Source organism: Tachypleus tridentatus, chromosome 12 (genome assembly GCF_004210375.1).
Source record: "Tachypleus tridentatus isolate NWPU-2018 chromosome 12, ASM421037v1, whole genome shotgun sequence".
NCBI lineage: Eukaryota > Metazoa > Arthropoda > Merostomata > Xiphosura > Limulidae > Tachypleus > Tachypleus tridentatus.
Genome location: NC_134836.1, coordinates 75,567,037 through 75,587,828, shown reverse-complemented (window position 1 = coordinate 75,587,828; position 20,792 = coordinate 75,567,037). Strand labels below are relative to the sequence as shown.

The 20,792-nt window shown below is 34.9% G+C and overlaps 1 protein-coding gene across 1 annotated transcript; it reads right to left on the bottom strand.

Annotated features, from left to right (window-relative positions):
- Positions 1–1,142: 1,142 nt before the first annotated feature.
- LOC143235401 (uncharacterized) lies at positions 1,143–18,230 on the bottom strand. Its single transcript, XM_076473536.1, has 2 exons — positions 17,276–18,230; positions 1,143–2,085 (listed from the first exon to the last, which is right to left on the bottom strand). The coding sequence occupies exons 1-2, from the start codon at positions 17,933–17,935 to the stop codon at positions 1,786–1,788; spliced, it is 960 nt and encodes a 319-aa protein (XP_076329651.1). The 5' UTR covers positions 17,936–18,230; the 3' UTR covers positions 1,143–1,785.
- Between the last annotated feature and the right edge of the window lie 2,562 nt (positions 18,231–20,792).

Below are 20,792 nucleotides of genomic sequence, written 5' to 3'. Positions count from 1 at the left end.
AAGAACATCTATACAACTGACCTTTACAAAAGATTTTGTGAACTTTAAGAACTAGACTATATTGAAGCTGGAATAACCCATTGGGCAGCAAAACAAAAGTATCCCATCCTAAGAAACAAAACAGAAACAAACTAATTATTATTAATTTTACTTATTAATAGACATATTTATTCATTTATTTTAAGTACTGAACTCTTTATCTAATCATTATATAACGAATACAGTTTTACAAAGTGTAACCGGTCTAATACAAGTATAATTAATTATAATTACACCACTCCAGCTTGGAAAGGATGTGCATACCATGTCAGTACCAACTGTGTCATCTTTAAGATACTCAGTGACGTAGGTCTCGTTGTGTTAAAAACTAAAAACAGTCTAACTTATTAGTTTTATTTAATTTATTGTAACATCTATTTTGAAACGACATTGTCACATTGCAGACAATGAGAACATTGTCATGACTATTACCTATTTGAGAAAGTTTTCGTCGTAATATGGTTGAATTAAGAGAAATCTGTTGTCCATGAGTCACTTATTTCGTATACGCATGTTCAACATCTTTAAAACGACCCCTTTTTGTCAGGAATTTCTTATTTTACAATGTTCTTTCTCGGGATTTGTTGGACTTTACGAACCTTCTAATTCAAGACCTGTAGGTTTTTATATACCTCATATACAGATAATTTAGTATTTTAAATCTCCATAACTACGCATTTATACTTTGTGGATAGCAGTACACTTTTTACTTGTTTATTTAAATTGTATTATGAATTTGTCAAATGAATCTAGAGTTACCTCTGTTTTATGTAGCGATCAAACTTTCAACCGCCCCATTTTTTTATACATTTCTACGTCATTTTATACATGAAGTTTGACCCATAAAAAAGTTCTCTTTTGCCGAGAAATGTGGTAAGCACGTGCGTCCCTCGCTCCCGCTTGATTGAATATACCCGGTTGTTGCCTCACTGGAGAGGAAACTTAAATAAAGGAAAACGTTGGAATACAGAGGTCCATTTGAAAAAAACGAAAACATTTTCAAGAGAAGTCAGTTCAATGAAAACCTTGGATTATATGACCTATACGATGCCAGAAAGGTCGCCAGCACGTTCTACAAATCTTGTAATTTTATTTCAGAGTATTATCAGTATTCAAATCTGGTGAAAATGTTAATATTTAAGTATAGTGTAAATGTATGGGAAAATGTTTTGATATTGTCATTCCATTCACGTGATTATATACATATTAATCGTTTGAAATGTTTGTTAAGTTTCAACAATTTCAATGTACTTGCTCTAATACAGCTGTTTATAACAACACACTTGAGCATAAATCTAAATATTTACATCAAAACAGACAACTATAATACGACGTAGGTGTACAACAATATGTAGTTCACACTATTGTTGTAAAGTTACGATTCAATAAATGTTAGAACGTTAGTCCTAACCAGATACGCTACATATATTTGCTCTAACTGTTCAAATAAATTATCGTGAGTTTTGTATATGACGTTAGTTAACTTATCTACCTCCTTTCATGTTTGTTTTTTTAGACTACATGCTTCAACTTTAATAAAAGCAACATGTTTCATACCTTATCAGTAGGCTTACTTAGGCCTTACAGTGTTTTTCGACATATCCGTTTGTGGAGTATTAATAGATTCATTTCACTCAAAAACAGTGTTAACTACAACACATTTCTTTATGTCTGTGGATTATATTTTGTTGCTATTTGCCAATGGCTAAGCACTATTTCCATCTTTTGAACGCGAAGCAATGTTAATCACACTTGCCGGGAAGAGCACATGTGAGCGAGCCGACTCCCGACGGCTGCCGTCGATGGTTCGTTCCCACCCGCAGAACCGTGATGCCCTGCAGCCCACGGCATACAGCCGTCCACCAAGCCGTGACTGGAACAGTGCGAGAAATGTGAACTTGGAATGCCCGTCCTGTGGTCGTGGAGACTCCGATGAGAGTCTTGTTCCTTGCCGGTAACCAAGTCCGTCATGAATGCAATGTACATTATAGCAAGTCGAAGGGTTTCAATACGGGAGAGTCGCTTTTCGTAAGCAAACGTTGGAACCTAGACAGAATAGACATAAAATATAAACACAGGGGCAAGTAATACAGCCCATATCCTTCCAAATTTACAGTTGACAAAAATTAAGAGATGAGTTAGATACGTAATGAAACCATCATTTCTCAAAGAAATTTTCATGGTCAGTGTTTGTCGTGCTCTAGCACACTGTTATATTACGTTCTTTTGTGTATGTAAAAATAATTATTGTAACGTTGCATAAGTAAATAGAAAAAGGAACCAAAAACATAGGTAGAAGCTGTGCACCCCTTCATCGTGAATGCATTGTGTCTTCTTCTGATAAACTGTGCAAAATTGATTAAGCACAGTACGAAGCTTAAATCTCTGGATAACGTTAATTTGATCTCATTGTACTGGCACAGAATGGAGTTTTAACACGAATCGAAGCATTTCAACTACTGACAAGACTTCCTTCAAAGTCAGAGCTCAGGGTATAAAATTACGCACAAAACTGTAACACACAAAATTTCGGTCTAAACACAATTTGCATTAGTCAGTTATATGACATCGTAATAAGACATAAGAATACAGTTATACGGTTTTTGGAGGAAAATTATACGTGTGTGTGCGTGTTTTATGTGTATCAGAGTAGAAAAATTCGTTTCAAAAGCTGTAACAAAGATTCACTATATCATTTCTAAGCAACAAAGGTCATATAATATAGTTTTATATGTCGTCAGAAAAGAAAAAAATACGAAAAGTTTTCGTGTGTTACTATAAGCGCAATGGGTTATTTGTGCTGTACCAACAGCAAGAGTTGTATTTCCCGTTTTCACTGTTGTAAGATGTAAAGTATTCATATGAACATGTAACGATTCTATTTATTTATGGTATGGTTTTGCTTATTGTAGTTTGTTTTGCTAGAATCTAAGCGTTTTCATAACTGTAACAGGTTCAAGAAGCTTCGAACACTGCACAATAGAAATACAAAATGGGAACGTAAAAAATTGGGCGTTTGGACACACTTCCATTTAGAGTATATGAAAACAACAAATATTTTAGAAAAAAACATATTAAAACTATAAATATTTATTCAGAACTAATAAACAACTGCATATCCAAAATACTGAGAAAAAGAGAGAGAAAAAAAAATGTGTTGTTGGGAATTTCAGACATTAACACTTATACTGAAATGGTGTTTAATTTTCTGTCATTTACAATGGGCTTATATACACAATCACAGTTCGTCTACTATGTTGTTATACAGTTTTATTTTAAGATTTAAAAAATAAAAAATACACACCTTGTTACATTCGTATATTTCACTTTTAGCATCTTTCAATACTTGCTTACTGGGCTTGTATTTTGTCGTTTAAAAGGGGAACAAATTGTGTCATGCCCTAAATCAGTTCGGTTCTCTGATGCGATCTTTGCCACCATTGAAAATTCCCTTTCACTCGATGTGGGACAACAATTGGTTTCGGTTTGTTTTGAATTTCGCGCAAATCTACACGAGAGCTGTCTGCGCAAGCTGTCCCTAATTTAGCAGTGTAAGACTAAAGGGAAGGCAGCTAGTCGTCACCACCCACCGCCAACTCTTGGGCTACTCTTTTGTCAACGAATGGTGGGATTGACGGTCATATTATAACGCCCCCATGGCTAAAAGGGCGAGTATGTTTGGTGTGAGGGGGATTCGAACCCACGACCCTCGGATTATGAGTCGAGTGCCTTAATCACCTGGCCGTGGTGGGACAACAAACAGGCAGTGTAACTCAACGAAGTCTAATAATCTTGGCTTACTCTCTGTGAAGTTCTATTTTGTGACTGTTCTTTATGTTAAATTGTTAAAAAGGTTGATAGTGGGAAATAAGACTTCATATCGGGAAACTTCCGCCGAAATCGGTAAAGTTGACATGTCTGCAATTGTTTTGAACTGGTCGTCACGAATATAAGTTCTCACCAATTTTAATGTAGGATCAAAAATATTTGTCATTAACGTGTTTTCATCACAAATGAAACAGTGGGTCTCAAACTATGGGACTCGACTGTGTTTTTTTGCGTGTGGGGGGAGGGTCGTGATAAGTGTCAGGAAAACGTTCAGTTTTGTTTGTAAAGCTAACTTTATCATTGTTATTCTTGGCTGTATCACTAAGTGCTGTACAACTAGATTAACCAAAATGGCGACCATATAAATTGTCCGTTTAAAACAACTTTTAAAATGTCTGAATAATTTAACAATGACTATTTCGTTGTTTGCCCAAACAAAATTAATTGTACGTATAAAGCCACCTAAATTACTATATATGTGTTTATGGAATGAATCAAAATTACACTATTTCAATGAATTTTATCTTAGTAAGTAAGATGCAGAAAAGAAACCTACGAACCTTATCGCACTAATTTTTTCACATAATTCTTTTGTTTGGGGTCTAAATGATTTGTTTCTTATACAGAGAAGGATACTGGTATATATATATATATAAATTAGATAACGCGCAACTTTGGGCGTATCATTACATTTTAGGGTAGGCTGGTAGAGGTCCCGATTTGTAATAAAATCTAATAGGGTACTTGCGCGTCCCACGCTTGTCATTGTTGGTGCACAAAAAAGGAGCTAATAAAAAACAAACAAATATGTATAATAAAACATTTTGATTTTATTACGACAATTAGAGACAAATATATTCGTAACCTAGATATATATAGCATAATTTAAAGCGTTAACGCTACAAAAACTATCGAAATAATGAAGTCAAAATTACAAAGATTAAATTACTTAACACTTGTCTTTTATCCCTACTTTAGTTCAGTCTAACATAATTACAGCAATTTTCCAAAGTAGGGATAATTTGTTTTTAAATTTTAAATTAATCCGTTTTTGTAGTTTTGACCTTGTTTCAGTCTTTTTCTAGCATCAAAACTTTCTATATTACTATAGCTAGCTCGGTTACGTATATATCTATCTATATATGTGTTTATATAATTTAAAAACTATATATCATACTTATATATATGTGACTCACGTTTGTTTTCTTTTTATATGAGTGTTTGCTTGTTCGGGGGGAGATAACATGGCCAGGTAGTTAGGATGCTCGACTCGTAATCTGAGGGTCGCGGGTTTGAGTTCCCATCACATTAAACGTATTCGCCCTTTCAGCCAATCTCACTATTTGTTGCTAGAAGAGTAGCCACACAGTTGGGAAGGGTGATTTTCCGTTTAGTCTTACACTACTAAATTAGGGACGGCTGGCACAGATTCGTGTAGCTTCGGGCGAAATTAAAACAAATAAATTTTTTGTAGATTTTTTATTTTTACAAACTCGCTTTTATGGAATTTTATTTCCATTTTCTCCAGTTTTATAGTTTCATTAATTCAAAAAGGAATCTTATCAAAGTATGAGAACGTAATGAATTTCATATAACGAGTAATAAACAATTTTCTTTAATTAAATGGTGTTTTTATCATATTTTTTTACTGATACAGAACATTGAAAACACCAGATCCTTAAAAGGAATACGTTTGATATATCGAAACGTCTTATTTCTCTGGTACGAACATGCGTGGATTTCACAGTTTCAATCTACAAAGTAAAAAACTTTTGTTACTTCCCATTATTTTGTTCTTTTCAAAGGACAAGTTTCTATCAAACATTAAACACTTCTTTTCCCAGTTGTTTGTACTTAACATTATAACTTGTTCAGTATACAGAACCAATTTCACATTCTTCATCCAACGAACAAGATGAATGTTCGATACTCTGTTAACATGGATTTTGTAACATTGTGTTCAATTTCTAGTTATAAAACACCATATATAAAAGAAACAGGTTTTATCTACTATTTAAATATGGAATTACTGTCAAACCTTAAGCATGTAGATTGACTAAGTTTCACAGCTGCTACTGTTTGGATCTAATTATCTCTTGTTAAACAATTAACAGCTAAATCACTAACTCCGTTAGCTTCTCGCTGTCCAGCCAAGAGGACTGTATTATATTATATCGTTTTTAACTTCTATTAACTACAGAATTTCGATGAGAAAGAAAAACTCTTGGGTTAGGAGATAAAAAGGTGTATATTTAATATTTTTATTTCTGTTTTGTTTCTATACACCCGTTTAATGTTTCTGTTTCTATGCACCCGTTTAAGGTTTCTGTTTCTATGCACCCGTTTAATGTTTCTGTTTCTATGCACCCGTTTAATGTTTCTGTTTCTATGCACCAGTTTAATGTTTCTGTTTCTATACATCGTTTCAATGCTTCTGTTGTAGTGAAAGACTAGAGGAAGATGGCTCGTCATCACCATCAACTACCAACTTTAGGGCTACTTTTTTACCTACAACTAGTTGAATTAACCTTATAACACCAGGATCAGATCGGTGGTTAAGCGTCCGAACCACCTGGTCATGCCGGGCCGACAGAAAGAGAGAGAGAAACCTTGATAAATTACATTTAACCTAATGAAAGCAACAAATACAATATGAGTTGAATGTAGAATAACATAATATTAATATTTTAGGCGTGGCAGGAAGTTTAACTACGCATGCGCAGAGGGATATATAAATAATCTGAGAAACTTGCGAGTCGAGCTTCTATTGTCATCTGCAAACCATCATGTGAACAAATGTTCTTTTTTCACTCAAGGTTTTATAGTAATAAAATCAATTCAGCTAGGAATCTGGGGACTTCGTTTTAGAAAACAGTGACCCATATTTTTATCCTTCCATGGGACTGTATTTTCGAGCGAGCTATGATAACCATATAGTTCTATATTCATGTATTTCAGTATGTTTATAACTTCGTTGATAACAATACAAGTATATTTATCAGGTGTTCTGAAAGGTGATAACCATTGGTTAATGAGTTTTACCTTTTTAACCCATACTAAAAACTGAACCCACAGTTACTTGGTAGACTGAAGGAAAACCAATTTAATTTGTAAAAACATTTTTCCAATATTTCTTACATATATTTATACACATCGAAATTAATAAAGCTTACGTAACCCTAACGAAGTAAGTAATACAAAGGAAACAAAATGTATGAGCTTAAACTAAATGATTTATTAAGTGTTTTTTTTCACAGCTCCTTCGTGACGTAGCACAACATTAAATTCTGATTGGTTGGTATTTCTGTATGTATCACGCATGTTAACTTAGAACAATGACCTATACTACAACTAAAAGCAGTGGATCACGAGTCTACAATAACATAATACTCCTTTCTACCACGAAAGTCTCGACTTACCACACTAAACGTCGGAGTTCGTTGCTTGTCATGAAAACAGCACAAATAGCCCCCTGTGAACTTTTGTGTTGAACAACAAATTGATTCCGCAGGACAGAAATTAAAGTCAATGAGACACAAAGGGTATACAGACTCAGCTATTCTGGTAAATATAATGCTGTTTATTTATACGTATATGATTAAATGTAGAAATGATGTGTGTGTATATATGTATATATATATATGTAACCATTTATATGGTGTGATATGGTATACATATATATACTGATACGGTCCTACTATTCTCACTGTTAACTATGGAAAAAAGAGATATATAAACACTACCAATTCCTTTTACAATATTAAACACTTCAACCAGATCCCCTCAACTCTTCTTTCTTCAAGATAAAACAATTTTAAGAGTTTTCAGCCTCTCCTTCTGTGACAACCCCTTCATCCCAGGAATCATTCTAGTAACCTTTCTCTGAACTCTTTCTCCTAGTCTTGCATGGCCACATGGCTAGGGCGTTCGACCCGTAATCTGAGGGTCATTGGTTCAAATTCCCATCACACCAAACATGCTCGCCCTTTAAGCCGTGGGGGCGTTAAAATGTGTCGGTCAATCCCATTATTCTTTGGACTAGCCCAAGAGTTGGCGGTGAGTGGTGATGACTAGTTGCCTTCCCTTTAGCCTTACACTACTAAATTAGGGGCGGATAGCGTAGACTCGTGTACCATTGCGCGAAAGAAAAACAACATCAAATAAACAAACTTAATTCTTTTGAACAATTCAATGTTTTCCTAAGACAAGGAGCCCAAGATTTAACACAATATTCTAAATGTGGCATAACCAGTGACTTTTACAATTAAATTATAACCTCTTTAGGCTTTTATTTAACATTTCTGTAAACTCTGTATCACACCAAGATCAGTTTCTTTCATAACACTGTTAAGATTATTTTCATTCAAATGATGATAGCCCTCATGCATTGTACTGTATTTATTATAATTAAAACCCATCTGTCATTTATTTTTCCCAACTCACTAATGATCTAAATCCTTTTGTAAATCAGCACCATCTTCTTTAAAGTCTGCGACACCCAAGACCATGTGGAAATTCATGTAACTTATTAACCATTCTTTAACCATGATATAAGAAAGAGTAAATGTCCATTTGTGACATGTGGGTAACCTGAGGGTTGCGGGTTCGAATCCACGTCACACCAAACATGCTTGCCCCGAGGGAGGGTTATAAAGTGACGATCAATCCCATTATTCATTGTAAAAGAGTAGCCCAAGAGTTGGCGGTGGGTGGTGATGACTAGCTGACTTCCTTCTAATCTTACACTGCTAAATTATGGACGGCTAGCACAGATAGCCCTCCTGTAGTTTTGCGTGAAATTCAAAAACAAGTAAACAAACATTTATCCAGTGTGACTGAACTCCATTTGTTACAACCTTCTGCTTTCTTCTATCCAGTTTGCTAACTTATCACCCACACCTGTAGAGATAATTTTTTAGAAGTATTTTATGAGAAACTTTGTCAAACAGTCTCTGTAGATCTAGGTACATCAAACATACACTCTTACCCTTATGCATGTGAGCAGTAACTTTTTCAAATAATGTCAAAAGATTTGTAAGGTAAGAGTTTCCCTTAGTGAAACCATGGTAAGTATCCAATAAAATTATAACTTTTGTAAAATAATGTTTCAAAGCATACTCTAACAAACCTTCCTGTACTTTTCTCACAACTGTTGTAAAACTAATGCGTTCATAATTACAGAAACAATTTGTTTCACATCCTTTCAAAAGAGGAGATGCATTAGCTATCTTCCAGTTCTCAAGAATTGACAAAAAAATAGCAGTAAGTGGCCCACATATCCAATCTTTAACATTTTTTAAGACCTCTATGGAAGTATCTCATGACCTATAAGCCTTATAGTTCTTTAAATTTTCCTATATTTCCTATTTTTTTAACTAGTTCAGAATTAATGAAGTCACCTTGTTTGATCTCTTTTCAATTTACCAACTGTTGAAGGTGTGGAATGCTGCTTAAATCTTTGTCAGTAAAAACCGAAGAGAAGGAAAATTTTAATTATTCAGTCATCCCATAATCATTAGATATTAGCCTTCCTTTATCATCCTTCAAAGGTGCTACCACCATTTTAACATTTTGTTTATCCTTAATATATGTTCAAAAATTCTTACTGTTAAGTTCTACATTTTGGACTTTTTTCATACATCATAATTTCCTGTTTTACCAGTTTTCTTGATCTTCTATAATGTTCTAAGTCTCTTGTCACACCAGTTAACTTAAATTTTGTAAATTTATGATACCTTTCTTTAATTATATTTCATGAACTCTTTGAGAGCCAACCTGATTTTTCATTTATAGCTACACCTTTCTTTCTAACCTTTCCCTTGAATATTTAAAAAAAATCCACATTTGCTCAGTGTATCCGAATAACCCGACTGCCCAACTCACAATAGATACTTCTTGTTGCTTAACTTCAAAATTTGCTTTTTTGAAATTTGTAACCAAAATATCATAATTCCATATCTCCACGTACATCAAAAAATCGGACCTTTATGGAGTAATAATTGCTTGTACCCAGATGTTCCCTATTTTCCACCCTCTCGATCATTTCTGTGTTATGCGTTAATAATAAATCTAAAATAGCATTATTTCTAGTAAGTTCCTTGAGCAATTGATTAAGAAATCAATAGCTTCCAAAAAACTTTCTTCCTCATGGCTTAAATCTAACATTTCCCTGTGCATATGCCTGAAATTATAATCACCCATAATTATGATTTTATTAACGGATGAAATGTTAACAATCTATCTTAAGACGGCTGGCTGGTATAGGTATTAAAACATTTATTAAAATAAAATAGAGAACAACGTTTCGACCATTTTAGGTCGTCTTCAGGTTAACAGAGAGTTTGCAATTGACCGTTGCTGGGCACGTGTCTTAGGGACGAGAGTATAAACGGGTACGAGATTGTAGGGGACGCTGCATTTAGATACTAGGTTATTAATTATTATAGGTATAATAGTGTTCTTTTATATTGGTTTAATTTTGGTTTGAGTTGTTGTATAAGTAGAGTTTCTTTGATTTTGCATTTGTTTATATTTGTTTCCCTACTTAATATCTGGGTGTTTTCTATGGTTATGTTGTGTTTATTTGATTTGCAATGTTGGAAAAACACTGTGAAGGTATTGTTTGTGTTCTTTGAATCTAGTTTCCATTTTTCTGCTTGTTTCTCCAATATAAAAGTAGTGGCAGCTGTTGCATTGTATCTTGTAAGTAATGCTGATGTTGTGTTTGTCAGTGTAGTTTTGTATATAGTATGTACTTTAGTTTTGTACCTGGTTTTTTGAATAAATTTGGTGTTTACTTAAATGCTGTGTTTTGTTATAAAATTTTTCAAATAATGGTTATTTTTTCGTTAATATCGAGAATGAATGGTATGGAGCAGTATAAGGTTTTGTAGTTTTTTGTATCCTGGGATTTATTACTGTTTGTTTGTCGTTGACTGTGTTGTTGTTGTAGGTGTGTGCGTATAATTTTGTCAATGGTTTTTGGAGGAAGTTTGTTGACGTTGATGAAGTGTTGTTTTACTTTGTTGATTCATCGTTAGTTTTATCTGGTGAACATAGTTTTGTGGCTGTTTATTTGGTTTCTTTTTTATTTTGTTTCATGTGCTGAGTCCCAGGAATTATATAGCTCATTATGGGTGATTTTTCTGTGGATTTCTTTTTTCAGTTTTTCCGTTCTTGTGATCTTGAGGTTGAGAAATGCTATTTGGCTAGTTTTGTTCGTATTCACAGATGAACTTAATGTTGGGGGTGTATGAATTTAACGTGGTTGAATAAACTAACTGTGTGTTCTGTAGATGTGAAACCAGCAATCGTATCATCAACATATCTGTTACCAGTATAGTGGTGGGTGTAAGGCTGAATTGCTCGTTTGAGATTCAGTCTGTGTCATGAAAATGCTGGTTAGAACTGGTGACACGGGATTCCCCATATTTAGGCCATTTATTTGTAGGTAGTTTTGGTCAATGAACATAAAGTTAGTTTTGGGGGTAATGAATTCTATAAGGGTTGCTAAATGGTTGCTGGGGATGTGTATCAATGTGTATCTTGGATATAAAGTTCTAAAGCTATTTTGCAGGTTTTGGTAGATGGGAGTTCCGTGAAGAGAGAGATTAAATCAAAACTGGCCATTAAGACTTCATGGTTTAGTTGGTCAAGAATTAATTTAAAGTTAAAAGAGTCTTTGGAAAATGGACCGACTGATGTGACATATTTTGAAAATGCCCATGCTATGTATTTACCAAGGTTGTAGTTGAATGATTCATAGGTCGACATTATGGGTCGTAGTGGACAATCGGGTTTGTAAGGGGTCCGTATAGTTGTGGTGCGCGTGAGTCCGTCTTGCATAGGTAAGAATAAAAGGTTTCTGAGATTTTTTCATTTGTAGCAGTATTTTGTTTAGTTGGTTTGAGATGAGATATTAATCTCACAGTAAAGTTTCTCACTAATTTTCACCAGTATCATTTGGCTGTCTACAAGAAATTCCTACTTAAAGCCTATTCCCTTTAAACCTATTAATATAAGCCTAAATGGACTAATTTTCTTTGCTGTTATCATTGATATCCTTAACTTCAACAGGATGTAACCCACATTTTACATGTAGAGTCACTCCTCACTCCCTCTATCCTTATTAAACAGCCTGTAACACTGTATTTCAAAGAAACTTCAATCATCTGTTTAATTATATTTTAGTTACTCCCACTGTATCAAAATATTTCATTCCTACAAGTGCTTTAAAATCGTTTGTTTTATTTCTTGTACTTCTAACATTACAACAGTAATAATTAAGCGTACTTTTATGACTACTTTTTTAGTCATTTCCTATTTCAAACTTTTCCATTATTCTTGTTCTTTTCCATTTAGTTTTTCCCTTACCACTGTCTCGTACTAGCTTAAAACTTTCTTTACAGCTGAGTTAATAGTCTTCGCAACACACAAGCCTCTACCCTATTAACATGTAAACCATCCATTCGAAAAATCTCCTTCTTCCACTGAACCGATCCTACAAGTCTACCAGCCAATCTGTTCATCCTTACATACTAACCTAAGCCTAGCACTTTGCCCTGGTGGCCTACTTTCATCCTCATAGTTAATTCTGAGCAGTTTCCCTGACGAAATGAAGTTATGTTTTTTTTTCTTTATACGCCTTTATCGACCATTTGTACTTATTAATTAATTCCTATGACCTACCTTTACCTACATCATTAGCCACCATACACCACAAAAACTGCATCACTATTAATTCCCTTTATTATATGTCCTGCTTTGTCAGTTACATCCTACAACCATGTCCGTGGACAGCATAATCTGATTTTTTTTTCACTATTTACTTCTCAGACTATTTTATCCACAAGAATCAATTATAACTGTAACCTCCTTAAGATCTACACCCTTCTCTGATACTCTTGTCTTCCTTTCCTCTAACAGTTCCTCATTTGCAAAAGCCAAGGGCTGAGATTTGTTGCTCAAGAGAATAGGCTCTTTTTAACTAAATTCACTACTTTTAACCCTAACAGTACTCTTTCTAACTACTAAAAGTCATTGTTAGCTGCTATAGTCTGTTGTCTATCAGGTTTTGTACTGGTTATCACATGGTAAACTACAGGAAGACATAGGCTGCCGTGTAGCACTTTTATACTGGTTATCACGTGGTCAATCACAGGAAGATATAGATTATTGTGTACCATTTGTTATACTGATTACCACATGTTTAACCACAAGAAGATAGGTTATTGTGTAGCAAGTTGTATACTGGTTACCACGTGGTTAACCACATGAATATATGCAGGCTGTTGTGTACAGCTTTTGTACTGGTTGCCACGTGATTAACCATAAGAACATACAAACGGTTATTTAGACGGTAATATACTAATCACCACGAATATAAACCATAAATCCACGTAGACAACCTTAAATAAACACGTTATTGTATTTAACTTTGTTGTGGTATGTAATATTTGACCACGATTAATTTTAACGTTAAACTTAAGGGACTGTTAACACACTTAAATTTTGTCTGAAGAAAATATTCTAAATAAAGGTTTTCCAACAATAATAGCTGCGTTTCGCTGAATTTTTGTTATGCTATCCATCATTATTACCTAGGTTGTGTTCTACGTTTCCCAACAATAACAGCCAAGTTTCGCTATATTTATGTTTTATGTTCTTCAACAACAGTAGCTTGGACTATCTTGTGTTTACTATCTTCACCAACATTCCGGGTGATAGAAAAACACGTAAGTTTAAACAACAACTTAATACAAAAGTATAACAACTTATAACCGTAGCAAAAATGTACTTTTCTTCATCATGGTCAAATTTGGACTCAATATTAAGTTAATTTTTGGACCCCACCAACATCAGTTACGTTTCTCCAACCTTGTGTCCCATGTGCTTAGGTATTCCATTTTCCTCAGCAGTAGTAAGTTGATTTCTTTAGTTTTGTGTCCTTGTGTTTTGCAACAATCGCAGCTATCGTTGCGCTAGTTTTATTTTTCCCAACAATAGCAGGCGAGTTTTTTATAGGTGTGTGACCTGTGTTACCCAACAATAGCAGATTAGTTTTCTCTAGGTATCTGACCTGTGTTACCCAACAATAGCAGAACAATTTCTCTAGGTGTGTGACCTGTGTTATCAAACAATAGCAGGTTAGTTTTCTCTAGGTATGTGACCTGTGTTACCCAACAATAGCAGGTTAGTTTTCTCCAGGTATCTGACCGGTGTTACCCAAAAATAGCAGGTTAGTTTTCTCTAGGTATGTGACCTGTGTTACCCAACAATAGCAGGTTAGTTTTCTCTAGGTATGTGACCTGTGTTACCCAACAATAGCAGGTTAGTTTTCTCCAGGTATGTGACCTGTATTACCCAGCAATAGCAGGTTAGTTTTCTCTAGGTATGTGACCTGTGTTACCCAGCAATAGCAAGTTAGTTTTCTCTAGGTATGTGACCTGTGTTACCCAACAACAGCAGGTTAGTTTTATCTGGGTATGTGACCTGTGTTACCCAACAACAGCAGGTTAGTTTTATCTGGGTATGTGACCTGTGTTACCCAACAACAGCAGGTTAGTTTTCTCTAGGTATGTGACCTGTGTTACCCAGCAATAGCAGAACAATTTCTCTAGGTGTGTGTTCTATGATACTCAACAAGAGTAGTTAGATTTCGACAGGTTGCTATTATTTACTAAATCAAAAAACATTTTAAAAAATACACGTATGTTCATATGTCTAACTTTTCTCAGGCCCAGTTACACTTGGCACTTCCCACACTCTCCATTTGCACTTGTTATATAATCTCACTACTACTTTAAGAGTAGTCTTGTAGGCGGCGAGGATGGTTATTGGTTGTTACCTATGTCCTTTTAGTGACGTAAGTCCATGTGTTGTATTAACTGCTATTTAGGTCCAATACTCTTTTACTATGTGTTACGATTTTCCCCTTGTTTATAATATGACAAGTGTATATTTTAAGGTGTCTATTAACTTTCAGCTTCATCTTTAGTCTACATTATAAAAGAGTACATTGCATATACTAGGTGTGTTAGGTGTTATATTTTGCTGTAGGCGTTGTTGAAATGTCTGTGGTAAGAATACAGTTACGTATATTAATATACTTAAATACGCTACAAACAGTACCGCATTATGGCACTGGTAAGCCCTGGGCGAAATATAAACTAGTGGAACCTGCCCTTGTTCGCATGAAAATACCATAAAATGTTATTAAATGAATCTATTTGTTATTAAGATATGGAAATAAAAACTATTTCGATTTAAAAACTGGGTTTTTATTACATATTTCACATTTCATTACTCATTGTTATATTAGCAATGTGCAGCTGGATCTTGGCAACTGCCCCTTTTGCTTGTTAGTTCTGGTGTACAAAGTTAACTTGTTTTTATCAGGAGTTATTGACAAACTAAAGGCTTAAAAATACTGTTATAATAGAGTTGTGAGAGATCCCCTCTTCTGCTGTTATGAGCCATAATGCTTAAAGCTCAAAGTGTTCATCAGATACAAGGCTATCCATAAACAGAGTCGTAAGATGGCCTCCCTGCCATTATCATGAACTGTTCATCAAATGCGAAAATACCAACATTATCATTTAATGTCACTTCATGTATATTTTGCTACCTGCACCAAGAGGGTAAATTTGAAATGACTGCAAAATTTAAATTGTTAATATGAATGTTTACCAGTTAACTCTCAATATTTGGGGTTGGTTCATTTGAATTCTTCTATTAAGCTTACATGAACAAGTTCAGACACTAACCACACAGGGCCCAGCATGGCCAGGTGGTTAAGGCACTTGACTCGTAATCCGAGGGTCGCGGGTTCGAATCCCCGTCCCACCAAACATGCTCGTCCTTTCAGCCGTAGGGGCGTTATAATGTTACGGTCAATCCCACTATTCGTTGGTAAAAGAGTAGCCCAAGAGTTGGCGGTGGGTAGTTATGACTAGTTGACTTCCCTCTAGTCCTGCACTGCTAAATTAGGGATGGTTAGTGCAGATAGCTCTCGCGTAGCTTTGCGCGAAATTTAAAACAAACAAACAAACAAACTCTGGTAGTTAGGGATTTTAACTCACAATCGACTGGTCAAAGGTACGAATTTCCCGTCACCTTTTAGCCGTGAAGGCGTTATAAGTTTCAGTCAATCCCACTGCTTTTTTTTTTTCTACTCTCCTCTTTTAAATTGTAGATAACTAGTAGTCTTGTGCGGGATTCAAAACAAACCATACAATTAGTACCCCTGTAAATACAGTTATTTTGCACATCTCATGTGTCCGGCGGTAAAAACATAAAACTATTTAAAGAGAGGGTTTGACAGCTTTTGTTTCCTGATAGATCCACTCTAATTTTACGGTCTTAGAATTTGTCGTCTTGGTACTGGCATCTTTTCCTTGGCTTTTCTCCCTTAAGGAATGTGTGAACATTTATTTGATAAGCTGTGAAAGACATTTTAGTGTAAGCTGTGTAATACAGAAGATATGTCACTTGCAAACTGATGTAATTCTGTCGGTTTTGAAATATTTAATTTTTTGAGAATTGTGAGTGTCGTTTCATGTTGTGGTCATAAGTTCACGTACGACCAAAAAAAACGTAATAAGTTCTTTTTTTAACTTATTTTGGAGGATTTGTTGTCGAATATTCAAAAACTATTTCAACATTGTTGTATCATGTAAATATTTTCAACATTGTTATGTTATGTAAATATTTTCAAAACTGTTTTACTATATAAATATTTTCAACTTATTGTACCATGTAAATATTTTCAAAATTGTTATGTTATGTAAACATTTTCAACATTCTTATGTTATGTAAATATTTTCAACATTGTTATGCTATGTAAACATTTTCAAAACTGTTTTACTATATAAATATTTTCAACTTATTGTACCATGTAAATATTTTCAAAATTGTTATGCTATGTAAACATTTTCAACATTCTAATGTTATGTAAATGTTTTCAACATTGTTATGCGATGTAAATATTTTCAAAATTGCTGTGCCATGTAGAATTATTCTCAACGACAAAGAAAAACATGGAAACATTTGAGATTGTATGTCAGTGTTTAATTATGACCTTAAGAGTTATGATTTAAACGTCGAAAGCTGGCGAAACATTAGGAACCAATATGGCAAATATTCGTAATAAAAATCACGTAAGCTAAGAAACATTTCTAGTAAGGTACTTATTAGTTACAATTATAGTTAATTTTGTAATATTTAGAGTCATAGGGATATTTCTTATTTTATGATAAAATTCTCGACTCGCTGTGTATCGTATTAAGGAGTTATGGAAAATATTATTTTTTTCCCAGTATTCCACAGTTCGGGACCGAAAGTAAACTTCGCAAGTCACAGTGTACCGGCACGTATCCTTCTTTGTTGTCCTATAAATGTTTAAACTTACCTTCTTACGAAGTTTATCAAATGCTGAGTTTAAATAAAACATTCTTTTCCGTTCCCGGATGTTAGCCGCTCGCCGCTGAGCCAGAGTCGCGACTCGCCGCCGGGGTTTGGACTTCACGACTTGGCAAGAATTTCCAAAATGTTCTTCTGGTTGCCCGAATCCTCCACAGCCGGCGGTAGAGCGAAATTGAGGACCAAATCTTTGGATGGTCATCCCGGGTACTCTCGCTCCTGTGAATGCACAGTGACCACCGGCGAAACCAAAAGGTCCAAAGTCGCAGGAGACTGGATTTGTAGAATATTGCGGATGGTACGGAGAGGTAAACGTAGAACCGTCCCACGGAATCGGGGCGTAGTTTTCTGTTCTGTCAGGATTGACTGAACCGGGACCGGCAGAGCCAAAGTAGGTAATCCCGAAGTTTGTGGAAGAATGGCTAGGTGGCGGCAACCTGAGCCCGTTAAATCCGAAGTCAGCGTATGTTAGTTCAACACCTGCGGCTGCGGCAGCCGCAACGGCTGTGTTTGTTAATTCCAGAAAGGACGTGGCGGCTGCTACTGCAGAATTAGTTGATCCGCATTCAGGTGTGTTAAACGCGGGGTCCGTGGCCGGGTTGGCGTGAAAACGATTGACACTATTTGAAGGGTTCAACGCGCTCGACATGGCATTTAATTCTGTGCGCGCACAAGCGTGTGTGTTTTCTCTCGAGTCAACGTGTGCTCCCCACTTTGGTAACGGCTGGCGTTAAATCTCACGTGCAAAGATGCTCAATGTAAAAAATTAAGATATCAAGAAGTGGCTGTTTATATATGGCTAGTTGCACCATGACGGTAAAGTACGTCACCGGTTTGAAGTTCACTAATAGCGGTATTAATATCTTAGGCGAGAGCTGTCGACTGGGGAGGACAAGGCTAAACTCTGTACCTAACGGGCCGTACTTAACACGCCTACCGTGTAATATGCCTGATTTCATGCTACATCGCTTCACTCTGCAAGGTGACGCTTGTGTACGTCGTTTACCACGTGCACCAGCTGTTTGTGAACTCCATGTACTCTCTGCCAATCACGGGGTTCGCAGATGTGACGTCGATCGATTTTTTGGAGTTGCAGTTTTTGCTATTGCTGGAACATTACTGAACATAAAACAACCGTACATCACCAAGAAAAAGTTGGAATTTTAAGTACACATTGATCATACGATATGTGTTAAGACAAATTTTCAAGTTAACCACAGAATGCTTCCTTGCCACATTGGATGAAAGTGGAACTTAAACGATTCTTTGCAATTCTGTTTTATTGAAATAAAATATAGAAAACCTTCCATCATTCTGAGCTAATAACTTTAATAAGCGAGTAAAAATTGATGTTAAACTGTCAAGGAAAACATCTCATAGTTTCACTCTTGACCAGCAAGAAAAAAGTGTCTTAATTTGACCCCTGTCTGATAAGAGGATTTCGTAATTTGACCCCTGTCCCCTGTCTCATAATGTGACCCCTATTCAGCAAGAAGAAGGTCTTATAATTTGACCCTATTCAACAAAAAGGTCTCATGATTTAATCCATATTCAGCAAGAAGATCTCATAATTTGACCACTGTCCATCAAGAAGGTCACATGATTTAGTATCTAATGGGGGGGGGGGAATCGATGACCGAAGAAGGTCGAAACGTTGTTCGCTCTTCTATGTAAAATATTTTCTCAACCCAAACGAGCCGTTTTTGCATATATATTTCTCAACAAGTGAGTTTCTCGACATCACTGATAGTTAAAGCAACTGGATGGCAAGCAATAAAATCAGAGAAGAAAAATTTCGATTGAAAAGTATTCAGAAACCAACAGCTTTAGAACGTTTCAACAAATATGAGATAATACTTATAGTTTCAGTATTAACATATTATATCCTCCTGTCGAATTGTTTTTCTGGTTTCAGGCTATAATTACTCACAATTCTAACGAAATACAACTATACTTTGTTCGAAATAATACTCAGGATGTCTTTTTGGTTGTGCTAGTTTTAATTCTCTTCTTGGTTTACATAACTGCTGGTGTCAGTTTGTGTCACTGAAATCACAATCTGTGTGTGACGTATTACAAACTTGCAACAATACGCTTTTTATGCAAATAAAGGATAAAACATTGTAATATAGCACTAATATAATATATCTTAGTAGTGTGTTGAAACTTTATCTTGCATTCAATACGTTTGTTCAATGTTGAGAAAACGGTGATATGTTTATCTCACAAAGATGAAATATAATAGTATTTTAAAGCTGTTCTTTTGGTTTAGCTTTAAAACGTTTTCCTGACAGAATTACCGTTTCTTACATTCAATAAACTTTCTACATTTTCAGAAGTTACTGTATAAAGTTTCTTGAGCGTAGTAGACAAGATGACGCGTAAAAACTTTGTTTGAGGAACTGTGTAAGACTGAATAAACTTTACTTTTTAGTTAGTTGTTAACTGAAAGATATAGAACGGCTTCAAACCAACACAACTCTCGTGTGGTTTTAATTACGAAACAGAGACACAGTCTTGTGTAGGTTTGGACCATTAAATAAAGAAACAACCTTCGTCTGAATTTTAACCATGAAACAGACACAGCCCTGTTGTTGGTTTCTATCATATATATGTGTAACTTGTCTCAAGAGTGAGGAGTCATTTAGTAGCCAGTGAATTAGAAACATAAAGTCTTTATTCAGCTTGAAATCCTAACAGTTACTGAGAACGATTGAAATTGTGGTTTTCTTCTTGTCACTCATTCAAATATAAAATGCCCTTTGATCCATGGACAGTTTCAGTAAGTGGTGTATGTATTGTATTCACCATTATGTAATTGTAAGATTCTGTTGAAAATGGGGCTTTCATATAATATGGTTTTATTGATGTGAAATATTCTGTGGATTGTTTAATCGGAACATATCAATGTTGTTCAAACGACAATGATAAAATATAATAACACGATATCAGTATTGTTGAAATGGCAATGTTAGAATTTAATATCACCGTATCAATACTGTTCAACTGACAATGATAAATGTAACAAAACTGAATACAATATGTACAAGTAAGAAATATTGTTTTTTTGTAATTAAAATTACTTAGTCTATAGTATATAAATTATTTTAAAAACAAAATATGGTATAAAAGAGTCGAGTTAGATTAAAGAATATTAATTTTCAGAAATTCACTACACTAGTATAAACTGTTGTCATGTGAGGTCAGGATAATTACTTCAATTTCTATCTTTATCGATCACAAAATTTATATATTTCTAACAATCCCATTCATCGATAAGCTAACAGTATACTTCAAGTTTAAACCTGAAGTACAACATTAAGTCCTAAGAATCGTCAGGTCTTTGACTTCAAGTCGAAAAGAAATATAGTTATTCGTGGATGAATCAATAATGTTTTTACCTAAAAGGACTGCCTTATTCTCTCACGTGATTAACAGTAAGTGCACGTCACTAGACGTACTACACTGATCTAAATGAGTGTTTTAAAACAACTGTATACAGCAAC

Excerpts from the sequence above, each read along its gene's own strand:
- LOC143235401 (XM_076473536.1), bottom strand. The coding sequence starts at position 17,935 with ATGTCGAGCGCGTTGAACCCTTCAAATAGTGTCAATCGTTTTCACGCC. Across the intron at positions 2,086-17,275 it reads TTGATAAACTTCGTAAGAAG|GTTCCAACGTTTGCTTACGA; the intron begins GTAAGTTTAAAC and ends TATTCTGTCTAG.